Genomic DNA, 12,882 nt, shown 5'->3' on the forward strand with positions numbered 1-12,882 from the left:
CTGCTGTGGATGACTGATTCTTCCTATGTGCCCCGAGGAACGGAGGCCAGTTTGTGCTAGGGGGACTCTTTTCATATCTCTCAGAGGGGCTGATGTAAGAAGTTTCTGGATCCAAATGATAAAATTACCCAATCTGTGAACCATTCTTTTATTTTTGAACCATTCTTAAAATAGAGTTTTGTCATAATTGTTCCTTAAGAAATGTAAACATGGGGCTGGAGAGATGGCTCCGTGGTTAAGAGCACTGACTGCTCTTCCAGAGGTCCTGAGTTCAATTCCCAGCAACCACATGTGACTCACAACCACCTTTAATGAAATCTGGTGCCTTCTTCTGGCCTACAGGCAGGATACTGCATAAATAAATAAATAAATCTTAAAAAAAAGATGACAAGAAAAGAATTATTAATAAAAAAAAGAAATATAAACAGTAGAGGGAGAAAATAGTTGGAAGGGAGTACCACCACCAAACTTGAGCCTTTCCAGTGGGCTCTGAGCATCCACAAAACAAAATGAGCAAACAAACTAAAGACAGAGTTTAAACACAGCGAGAGATGGGCTATGGGCTTTGAGAAGACAGGGATGGAAAGCCAGGAACAGGGGTCCACATTTCCAATCTTACCACGTAGGAGGCAAAGGCAGGTGGAGCTCTGGAAAGCCAAGGCCAGCCTGGTCTACATATGAGTTCCTGGCTTTCAGGACTACAGCATCACCCTGGAGAGAGAGGTATGCAGCTAGGCACGGTGGTACAAGGCTATAATCCTAGCACTTGGGAGGCAGAGGCAGGAGGATCAGGAGTCAAGGTCATCGTTGGCAATGATGGTAAATCCGAGGACAACCTGGGCTACAGAAGACCCTGTTATAGAGGGGGAAAGAACTAAGGATGTATTTCCCAGAAAAAGGAACCCAACCATAATGCAAGTGGGCAGAAGTGGTCATTTCCTTCCTCTTTTCTAAACTTGGTTCCTAGCCACTAGTAGAGTCTCTTCAATGTCTTACACATTGCAGATTTTTACCAGCTTGGAGGTGACATGTGGCTTCTAACAACCCTGCTCCTCTGGGGTAAGTTAGGCTCAGGGAGGCTTGTTGGGGGAGTTGGCTCTGGCAGCGGCGATCAAGACATTACGTCATTGCTTGGTTAGCCTAAGAACTCAAGTCTAAAGACACCTGTATCAAGGATCCAATCATTTATTAGTGCTTATTTCCAAAGGATGGGAAGGGGACCCTCTGGTGGCATTAAGCCTGCAGGCCTCCATCAGGATAAAGCGGGTATCATGAAGCCCATCCCTTCTGCTGGTACTTGACCTGGGAAAAGAGGGGTGGAGAGTCTCTCAAGAGACTTCAGCTGGGTCCTCCAAGTCGAAGTGAGCTCTTCCCAATTCTCCCTTCATCATCAGCGTCTTCCAGCCCCCAACTGACATCTGTGTCTCTGGTCTCTTGCAGTTCCAGTCGGTGGACAAGAGGGTGAGTGAGCTCTCCATCAGCTTCTCACCTGCTGCTTCCCTGCTTCCGAAGGGGGGCTTCCACTAACCTGGAGGGAGGAGCTCAGGGGGAAGACAGGCGAGAGAAAGACTTCTTAGTGGCCGTCTCTGTAATTAGAGGGGGTTTTCTACAAAAGGTTTTCTACAGAAGGTTTTCTGAGTGAGCCCTAGATCAGCAGTTCTCAGCCTCCCTGAAGCTACAACCGTTTGACACAGTTCCTCATGTTTGGTGACCCCCCCCAACCATAAGATTATTGTCATTGCTGCTTCATAACTGTAACTTTGCTACTGTTATGAACTGTAATGTAAACATCTGTGTTCTCCGGTGGTCTTAGGCAACTCCTGTGAAAAGGTCATTTTGACCTCCAAAGGGATCGTGGCCCACAGGTAGAGAACCGCTGGCCTAGTGAGCTCAGAAAAGCAGATAATTGTGGGAACCCAGAAGCAGCCCTGTCAGGCTGGTTTTTCTAACCCCCCCCCAAACTTGTCTCGTTTATAAGAAAACAGAGATAGGTGGTTCTCCTCAGACCAAAAGGCTTCAAGGGATTGAGCCCCAGTTCCCAATGAAGAGGTGGATAAATGCTTCCCCCCCAAAGACAGCCTAGCATTGAGTGTAGGGAATCTGGTTCAAGGCAGTTTGCTCTGGTTTAAAACCCCACTTTCTTAACACCAGTGAATTCATCACTAGCTACCAAATCCTAACACCTGTATTGGGATCAAATAACTTGAAAGACTCCCATAGCAGAGGGGGGCACTTACGGACTGGCTGGCTTCCTGGGTTTCAACCTGCTAAGTTTTTCAAACTGACCTACATATAGTTTCGCCTTGTGCTAGCGATACTTTACCAATCCCTTACGGTCCTTGCCTTAGCTTCACTTAGGGTTTTCTCCATTCTTCTTCTTTCAGTGACAGGAAGTGACAGGAAGGCTGTGATCACCTTGGAGCCTCCATGGGTCAGTATTTTCCAGAATGAAAATGTCACTTTACGGTGTGAGGGACTCCACCTGCCTGGAGGCAGTTTCACACAGTGGTTTTTGAACAACACAGTCGTTCAGATCTCCACGCCTAGTTACAGGATAACGGAGGCCACTTTCAAGGACAGTGGCGAATACAGGTGCCGGACAGCTCTCTCAGAGCCAAGCGACCCTGTACAGTTGGAAATCCACAGAGGTAAGCATGGCACGGAGCGGGAAGGCTGGGGATCCCCAGGTCTTCTTTTGTGTGGGTGCCAGGATGCTCTCTATCTGTCTATCTGTCTGTCTCTCTGTCTCTGTCTCCCTTTCTCTCTGAGAGTGTATGGGAGACTTTATATGAGTGAACGTATCAGCTCTAAGGACCTACTAGGTCCGATCAAGTCAGTATAATTAAAACATTACATCAAGATCCTACATACCCATAGCACTCTAGATTGGACCAGTTTTGGATATAATGTCTCAAGAAAAATTTCGGGCTCTTATGTTTTATCTTTGTCAAAAATTATGGCAACACATCTTTAATTTCCTCAACAGCAGCTCTTTTGTGTATTTTTCATTGTGTCGTTCTGATTGTGTTAGTGGCTTCACATTGTGGTTTTAATATATAATTTTTTGGTGACTGTGGTATTGACCACTTTTCGTGTGTTTATTACTTGTCTTTCTAAAGTACCTCATGAGCCTTTTGACCAATTTTTTTTAATTTTAAAAATGATACCGCTTTTTAGTTGTGTGTGTGCGTATCTGTATGCCGTGTGTGCAAGTACCTACCCTTGATGGTCAGAAGAGGGTGCTGGACCTCCTAGAACTGAGTCATTGGCAGTAGCAGGCTACCAGGACTAAGTTCGGGGAACTGAGCTCAGGTCTTCTAGACCAGTGATTCTCAACTTCCCTAAAGTTGTGACTTTTTAATACAGTTCCTCATGTTGTGGTGACCCCAGACCATAAAATTATTTCTGTTGCTACTTCATAACTGTAATTTTGCTACTGTTATGAATCATAATGTATATATATATATATATATATATATATATATATATAGGAGCTAGAGGTTTGCTAAAGAGGTCGTGACTCACAGTTTGAGAATCACAGCTCTAAAAGGACAGCAGGCATTCTTTCTTAACTGCTGAGCCTGTTAAGAAATCTCTCTAGCTCCTTCTCCCAAAGTCATTGGCTCACAGGAACCCTTTATATATTCTGGGTTCCTCAAGTGTTGGTAATTTCTTTGTGGCTTGCCTCCCCCAACAAAAGGAACAAAAGTTCTTGACTGTCATCTAATATACCAGGCTTTCTGGTTCCTGCTCTCTCTATCCTATTTATAAAATGCTTTGCTATGGCTGTGCAACAGTGCGACAGTGGGAGACTCCATCGAGGTTACGCTGATGCTCAGTCACTTTCCGTCTGTCTGGGCTTGCCAAGACACTAAGACACTGTCTGTCTGGCAGGAAGATAGAAAGAAGGGAATAAAGGTGGCAAACTTCCAAGATGACTGGCTTCTCCCTCACCCCCCTGATCTAAGACAAAAGCCTGGCAGCTTTAAAAAAAAATAGGCCTGGAGGGCTTTATTTGCTTAGTTATTTTCTTCCATCATTTGGGTCCTCTGCTCATGGACCAGCCTAGGAGTTCAAAGAATCTGTATATATTTATGTAACAGTTGTGGACCAGTCAGCCAAACCTCCCTAAATCAGGGGAGAAAGACTCACTAAAGACTTAAAAAGCCCTAAGGTGTGCGCCGCCACCACCTGGAGACTAGATTTTTTTTATTTCTCAGCCCCACTCTGCTTTGAAGAGGATCTCTGTGCACTTGCTGTGTATACAGAGGTCTCTGTGTGCTTGCTGTGTGTGCAGAGTGTCTGTGTGCTTGCTGTGTGTGCAGAGGTCTCTGTGTGCTTGCTATGTGTGCAGAGGTCTCTGTGTGCTTGCTGTGTATACAGAGGTCTCTCTGTGCTTGCTATGTGTGCAGAGGTCTCTGTGTGCTTGCTGTGTATACAGAGGTCTCTCTGTGCTTGCTATGTGTGCAGAGGTCTCTGTGTGCTTGCTGTGTATACAGAGGTCTCTCTGTGCTTGCTATGTGTGCAGAGGTCTCTGTGCACTTGCTGTGTGTGCATTTCCTCACCTCTGTAGTAGCTCTTTCTAACTAGCTGACGCTGTCTGCTGTATTCAGGAATTTCCCTGCTCCTGTCTGTTGCACTCAAGATATTTTCCTGCCTTTTAAATCTTTGGCTGGCAGAGAAAAAAAAAAAACCAGTAGAGACCCTGGGACCAAGAAAAATGCAGCTGGTTGGGTTCGGGTTCTAGTCGTGTGACCCAGAATGAGGGTCACTTTCCTCCTCAGAGGCAGTGAAGATGAGGGGTGACTTTAGAACTGGAAATTAGTAAGCTCTGTCTATATATCAGATGACACAGCTTAAAGTTGTATCTGTGTGTTTTGATATGAAATACCCCCATCCATGGTTAAAAACCACATATTTCCTCCTACATGAACTCTACCAAAACCATATGTAAACAAATGTACATTTGGGTACAGCGTAGCATAAGGAAAGAGAACGAGAAAGGGTAATGTTAGAGGAGGAGGAAGGACAGAACACATGTTTTATGTCCATGAAAGAGGACATAAAGCTAATTGCTTTCCTAGGTCTATCTCTGTCGTGGACTTTTCATTTACAGTGATAGATAAGTGCATAAAAATATATTCCACAGCAACAGTATAGAGCACTGAAAACCCCCACAGCTTCCATTCTGAATGACTATTTTAACTATGCAAAAGTCCGTGGAGATATATAGACCTCAAGTCTGGCTTTTGGTGTGCAATTTTCTCATATTCATGTTTTGATCATTTCATATGGAGATAGATCAAAATCTACTGTGTTTCAGACATAAAGCAAAGACATCTATGTGTCTGGTCAGTATGGGATTGAGTCTTGGGTCTTACTTGCATTTAGAAGAAACGTGGCAGTTTTTGAGACCACAGACCCTGCCACACAGAGCAGTGGACTGAGACCACAGACCCTGTCCCGTGTGGCAGAGAACCGAGACCACAGATCCTGCCCTGCATGGCAGTGGATCGAGACCACAGACCCTGCCACACACAGCAGTGGACCGAGACCACAGACCCTGCCCCATGTGGCAGAGAACCGAGACCACAGATCCTGCCCTGCATGGCAGTGGATGGAGACCACAGACCCTGTCACTCACAGCAGTGGACTGAGACCACAGACCCTGCCCCACATGGCAGTGACTGCACCCTTGCTCTCCTTAGATGAGTTCTGGAGAGTGTAAGGCCTATTTTCCCTGAACGCCTCATCTTCACTAACAGGCACGTCAGCGGTTACAATACATTCCTTTTCTAGCGCAGCATAACAGAGCATTACAAAATGACAGCCCAAACACATCGAATGATCATGCTTCAGTTTCCACAGCTTCTCTGTAGTCAGGGTGTTGACTGGACCTTGTTCCTTTGGGTCCTTCAGATTCACAAAGTCGTTGGCAGAATTCAGTTCCTTGCGGTTTCAGGACTGGTGTCCTCATTTTCTAATTAACTGTCCATCAGTGGGGGTGGGGAGGCAAGCTCAGCTCCCAGAGGCCCTTGCCACGTAATCCTCACAAACTGTACATCACATCACAGCAGCTTACTGCTTCAAGGCCACCAGGAGCGTCCCTATCCAGCCTGCTAAGAAAAACCCATAAAGAGCAAATGTGTGCCTGGCCTTTGTCATATTCACTTGGCTTTAGAAGTCGGACATGAGGGTACAACACATTCAAGGGGTTTTGTACATATGAATCATTGGGGTCATCTAAGAATTCTGTCTACCATGCAAAGTAAACTTTGTCCCAGCCAGTTTCTTAGTGCTGAGAAGGGCTAGTGTGCACAGCTGCTGGGAAAGATGATAGGGTGGGTAGTGTGCACAGCTGCTGGAGAGGATGATGGGGTGGGTAGTGTGTACAGGGTAGTGTGCACAGCTGCTGGAGAGGATGATGGGGTGGGTAGTGTGTACAGGGTAGTGTGCACAGCTGCTGGAGAGGATGATGGGGTGGGTAGTGTGCACAGCTGCTGGGAAGGGTCATTTTTCTTTCTACTAAAGCAGAAGAGATTTGAAAGCGGGACTAAGGTGTGGGCCACAGCAGGATTGAGGTTGGAATGTTGCAATAGTGAAAGATATAAAAGTCTCCAGGGCCAAGACTTGGCCTCTTTGTTCTTCCTCTGTATTTGCAACCACTGTGGTCCTCCTTTTTCAGACTTGCTGCTACTCCAGGCTTCCCGCAGAGTCCTCACAGAAGGAGAACCTCTGGCCTTGCGATGTCATGGATGGGAGAATAAGAAGGTGTACAATGTGAATTTCTATCGAAATGGAGAATCCTTTCACTTTTCTCGAGGTTCTGAAGTCAGCATTCTGAAAACCAACCTGAGCCACAATGGCATCTACCACTGCTCAGGAATGGGAAGAAACTACCACCGCTACACATCTGCCAGAATGGCTGTCACCGTGAAAGGTATCCGGTCTAGATAAGAGTCCCAGCCGAAAGGACCAGAGGAACCACGACAAAGCACCAGAGCCCTCACTTAATTTACAAAGGAGGAAACTGAGTTCCAGGGAAGCAAATGGCTTCCCCGAAGGCCACCCAATGACCACCTTCTGGGCCAGAACCAGAACCGAGGTCTCCGAGTCCCCATCCATTGCTCTTTTCAGCACCCAAAATGGTCCTCAGTGATCACAGGGGCACATGCCAAAGTCAGGGGACAGTGGCTATATACTTCATCTATTTATTTTAGCTGCTAAGGCCTGAAACTCACTTACTCAAAATAGCCAGAGTTGCTAGAAAATACTCCAGTTCAAGTTCATGAAATTCCCATAGGAATTCCCTAGAAGCCAGAATGACATTAGGAATTGCTTTTGCTTTCCATTTGTGTGTCTGGGATCATGTAACGTCTGAACTCACTTCTCCTTAAGCTTCTGCAAACCAAACAGCTTTCTCTGTCCAATTTGCACACGGTCTTTGTTTTAACTCTTTCCATGGCTTGCCATCTTAGTGTTCAAACTCACTGGCAAGGTATTCCTGTGTGAAAAATAGTTCATTTCTGTGGGGGAAGAAATTACTGTCCCAGCTTCTCTTTTGAATAGCACAAGTGATGAGTGACTTAGCTCGCAGGTGTGTATTAGTGATGACTTTGGGTTCCTCCAGTGTGGTCTATGTTTCCTAACATAGACAGAGCCACGTGCGGAAGTGTGCACAGTGTAATGAGAAGCACCCCCACACGCACGCGTGCGCGCGTACACACACACACACACACACACACACACACACACACACACACACACTGGCGTCCAGTCAGGTCCACTAGAAATATGTCTCTCTGTTGTCAGTGGGGCGAGATTCACAAAGGGGAGTCTCTTGAAGGCACTGACACTGAACGGGACACCCTGTCCCCCATGACTTTCTCTGTAGAGCTCTTTGCAGTTCCAGTGCTGAGAGCGTCCTTGTCATCTCCCTTCCCGGAGGGGAGTCCCGTCACCCTGAGCTGTGAGACAAAGCTGCTCGAACAGAGCCCTGACTTGCAGCTTTACTTCTCCTTCTACGTGGGCAGCGAGATCCTGGAGGACAGGAACACGTCCTCAGAGTACCACATTCCAAGTGCCGGAAGCGAAGATTCTGGGTTGTACTGGTGTGAGGTAGCCACAGCAGACGGCAGTGTCCTTAAGCACAGTCCTGAGCTGGAGCTTAGAACACGTGGTGAGTGTGCGGGGAGTGGGGGGTCTCTTTCTTCCTGTGGGGCTGACGGGGAAGGGGAACACTTCACACTTCCCGAGCGGGGCGCCATGCTTCAGAACTGCACCGTTTCCCTCCCGTCTCCCCTGAATTTCCTTGCCTTTCTTTCCCTGTCTGTCACTTTCCCCTTTCTTTATTCTCCTTCTTTCCTTCATCCATTCTTCCTTCTGTCTGCTTCCTTCACCTTCTGTCTCCCCTCCCTGCAACTCTCTCTTGACTTTCTTTGCTCTCGCCCCCATTCGCCCACTGCTGAAAACATTAGGGGTGTCTCAGTTAGGGTTTCTTATGACTGTGATGAAACACCGTGACCAAAAGCAAGCTGGGGAGAAGAGGGCTTGTTTGACTTACATTTATAGAGCACTGCGTATCAGAGAAGGAAGTCAGGACAAGTACTCACTCAGGACAGGAACCTGGAGGCAGGAGCTGATGCAGAGGCCATGGATGAGTGCTTCTTACTGGCTTGCTCCTCGTGGCTTGCTCAACCTGCCTTCTTTTTCTTTCTTTTGTTTTTTTATTTTTGGGTTTTTTTATTTTTTATTTTTTGAGTCAGGGTTTCTCTCAACCTGCTTTCTTATAGAATCCAGGACCACCAGAGCAAGGACGGCACCACCCATAATGGACTGGGCCCTCCCTCATCAATCACTAACTGAGAAAATGCCATCGAGCTGGATCTTATGAAGGCATTTTCTCAGTTGAGGTTCCCTCCTTTCAGATAACTCTAGCTTGTGACAAGTTGACGTAAATTAGCCAGGACACAGGTGTGGGCTTTGATGACGGATTCACATGGTGGCTTTACAGTTTGCCTGCATAGACAACACACTCTCCTGACTGCATTTGACTGAGTTGGAGGGTTCATAAGTTCCAGAACCAAGGCTCTGGCAGGGAAGAATCTTTAAACCTGCTTCAAGCATTAAAGATACAGAAATAGCAGCTGTCTCTGAAGTGTAATATTCCCAAGGAGCCTGGTCCACCTGAAGGGCCCATCTGGAATGGCTGCAAATTTCGTGTCCCCTGAACTTATTTCTGAGGACAGACAGCCTTCCTCAGTCTCCTAAACAACTTGACTGGATCAGTCCAATGTCTAAAGGATTTTTTTCTTCCAGGTCCTCCCCAGTCACCCGGCCCTGACTGGTTTCACATCGTTTTCTATCTGGCAATGGGAATAATGATTTTGGTGGACACAGTTCTCTGTGTGAAAATACATAAAACGTTGCAAAGAAGGAAAAACTACAATGTAGAAGTCCGTTTGGTTTCTGATGAGGGGAAGAAAGAAACTTCTCCTCAGTAAGTTAGAAGCGATGATGTGTCTGAAGAAAGAGACCTCGCGAGACAGACTGCACCAAAAGAGCCGCGCAGCTCAGGCCGGCGACTGTGGGCCTGGACAGCTGACTCCCTCCCTCCCTGTGCCAGTGCTGAGGCACAAACTTCCAAAAGACAACTGACACTCAGACTGTGGGACCATAGCGCGCGGCTCTCAAATAAAGCAAATATGCAAGCTGACTCCAGTGGAGACAAACTTGGTAATCAGACATTTGAAGGCAGACCTACTCTAAAGGAGTCTTGCGAAATATGGAGCCAGTCATAGCGGGGTTCTGCTGTAGGCACGTGATGTTGGGCCTTACAGAGCAGGGGAATGGGAATGGGAGGAAGTGAATCTCACAGGGAAAACAACCTCATAGCCCCTCTGACCAGGAACCAGCTCTGAGGACTCCAGCCTGAGGAGTGGGGAGCTAGAGCAGGCGCGACACTCCTCCCCAGAAGGGAGAGCTGCGCCTCCCCTCACAGGGTGGGTGTTACAGGGAAAAACCTCCCCAGGACAACCTGTGTGTTGGGGGAAAAGACATACACAGACTAGTATCACAGCCTAGGGTGAAGCTGGGTTAAGGCCAGTCACCAGGACAGCATCAAAATTTGTGTTCTCTTCCTCACTGTCTACCTTCCTGTATCCTACCCAGATTTGCTGCCACCCCCCCCCCCCCCCCACAGGATACAGTGGCAGCAGCTAGAGCAAGGTCCGCAGTGTCCTAAGGTTGGATTCATCCATCTAACCTCCCTTGGGTCCAGAGAGCCCCTCACACGAGCAGCCTTTCCAGGTGGCCTCCACATGGAGCGGTGGCACGAAGGTTTTGGGGCTAGATAAATGGCCACCTGACAAGCAATCGTCACCCTCTAGTGACCTCACAGGGCTGCTTTATTGGTCTCCTTCCAGTACCGCCTGGAAGCTGGAGCCTAGAACAGTGTTGGAACACTGGAAGGAATACCTTTTGGAAGGCACAGCTCACATGTGTATGCCTCCAATGTACTCTGATCATACTAGGAAGACTGAATCCTAGAAACAAGGATCCTAGCTCCAGTTACTGTCACTCCTAAGGACCCACTGAAAGTCTCGGTGCCTCCCATCTCTGGAACTCTGGACTCTGCTGGGCTAGAGGTCCTGGTCCCCAGAGGGCGTGTGGCATAGTATGAGTCTCATTGGATGAGAGCCATTAGTGGAAATTAAGGGGACTTTGAAGCTTTTATAGCCAGGGATCAATAGGCATAAGAGGCACGGGGATGATACACTTGGTCCCTGGAAGAGATACATTCCGTTGCAGGATACATGCAGAAATCGTCCGCGTGAAAAACAATCTTGAAGCTGGAGAGATGATGGCTCAGGAGAGCATTTTCTGTTCTTCCAGAAGACCTGAATTCAATTTCTGTGACTGCTTGTAACTCCAGCTCCAGGGAGTTCCAGTGCCCTCTTGTGGCCTCTTCTAGAAACTTACACATGCATGACATTCAGACACAGACAAGTGAACAAAAACAATTAAAAAGTAATTCTTAAAAACAAAACAAGCCGGCCATGGCAGTGCACACTTTTCATCCCAGCACTCAGGAGGCAGAGGTAGGCAGATCTCTATGAGTTCAAGGCCACCCTGGTCTACAGAAGGAGTTCCATGACAGTCAGGACTACATAGAAAAACCCTGTCTCAAAAAACAAACAAACAAAAACAAATAAACAAACAAAAACACCACAGCTCTTACCGCAAATGGAATAAGAGATACACACCATGTAAAAATAATACAAATAACCCTTTACAAAATTAAAGCTAAAGAGCATATACTGCTAGTCGTTATTTTCTACTGCTCTGAAGAGACACCATGACCAGGGCAAGGATTTAATTGGGGTTTGCTTACAGTTTCAGATGGTGAGGCCATGGCTATCATGGTGGGGAGCCTGGCAGCAGACAGGCAGCATACATCTTATTGACAAATTGGAGGCAGAGAGAAAAGAGAGAGAGAGGGAGAGGGAAGGAGGGAGAGAGGGAAGGAGGGAGAGAGACAACCATTTTTAATGGTTTAATGACAACAAAAATAAGAAAAAATACAGGAAAAATGGTAATAACGAAAAATATTCACATATGACACCATCTGGCACCAGAAAGCAAGCCTGATATTCTTGAATGGTGTATTCAATAGCTTGCCATATCAGCGGCTTTGAATATAGTTTATAAAGCAGACTATCCTCCCCTAACTGGGCAACAGAACATCTTTGCTTCTGATTGTAGTTTGGGAACTACATGTTACTGTCGAGGGGCCTGGATCAAGGTGTTTTTCTGTCAACTAAAGAATTAAAAGGCAAGTCCCTAGCACAACAGGGGGTGGCAAGGAGAATCTCAGATATAGCCGCAGAAGTGAAGGAGGAAACTCATTTTTATTAAAGGGGAGGAAACTCACACACAGACCACACACACACACAGCACAGCACAGCTACACACACACGCATGCACACACATACACACACACGCACACACACGCCAGCAAGGCAGCTAGGGCTCACACAAAGACCTCCTGTAAAGCAGAGGGGGCACTTCCTCTCCTGGAGGAATAGGGGTTTTCAGGGTCTTCGATGGGAATAGGGGTCCCCTTTCCTATGGGTTGTTCAGTTCAGACAAAGAAAGGGAAGGTGATACAAGTCCACAGCCTTGGGTGGGTAAATACATCCAGGCCTTGAGCTTACCTGACCAGCATGTGGAGGAGGCGGTGGTGATGGTGGAGGAGGTGGTGGTGATGGTGGAGGAGGTGGTGGAGGTGGTGATGGTGGAGGAGGTGGTAGAGGTGGTGATGGTGGAGGAGGTGGTGGTGATGGTGGAGGAGGTGGTGGTGATGGTGGAGGAGGTGGTGATGGTGGAGGAGGTGGTAGAGGTGGTGATGGTGGAGGAGGTGGTGGTGATGGTGGAGGAGGTGGTGGAGGTGGTGATGGTGGTGGAGGTGGAGGTGGTGATGGCGGAGGTGGTGGTGATGCTGGAGGAGGTGGTGGTGATGCTGGAGGAGGTGGTGGTGATGCTGGAGGAGGTGGTGGTGATGGTGGAGGTGGAGGTGGTAATGGCGGAGGTGGTGGTGGTGATGGTGGAGGAGGAGGTGATGGTGGAGGTGGTGATGGTGGTGGAGGAGGAGGTGGTGATGGTGGAGGAGGAGGTGATGGTGGTGGAGGTGGTGATGGTGGTGGAGGAGGAGGTGGTGATGGTGGAGGAGGTGGAGGTGGTGATGGTGGAGGTGGTGGTGCTAGTATAACTACTATGGGAGAGAAAGTCTGCCAGCCTTTTGTCTCGAGTTGCCAGGTCTTGATCTCTGGTCAGAGGGATGAAAAGGAAGCCAGAATTTCCCTTGTTTTGCTTTTGCTTTTA

General features: G+C 47.6%; 1 protein-coding gene across 1 annotated transcript; it reads left to right on the forward strand.

Annotated features, from left to right (window-relative positions):
* Positions 1 to 955: 955 nt before the first annotated feature.
* On the forward strand, positions 956 to 9,715 carry Fcgr1a (Fc gamma receptor Ia). The gene is made up of 6 exons (XM_048427922.3): positions 956 to 1,059; positions 1,441 to 1,461; positions 2,385 to 2,648; positions 6,686 to 6,940; positions 7,895 to 8,179; positions 9,319 to 9,715. Exons 1-6 carry the CDS (start codon positions 1,029 to 1,031, stop codon positions 9,501 to 9,503), a joined length of 1,041 nt encoding a protein of 346 aa, XP_048283879.3. The 5' UTR covers positions 956 to 1,028; the 3' UTR covers positions 9,504 to 9,715.
* The last annotated feature ends 3,167 nt before the right edge of the window (positions 9,716 to 12,882 follow it).

The sequence above is a fragment of the Myodes glareolus genome, chromosome 17, assembly GCF_982192425.1.
Source record: "Myodes glareolus chromosome 17, mMyoGla1.1, whole genome shotgun sequence".
Taxonomy (NCBI): Eukaryota; Metazoa; Chordata; class Mammalia; order Rodentia; family Cricetidae; genus Myodes; species Myodes glareolus.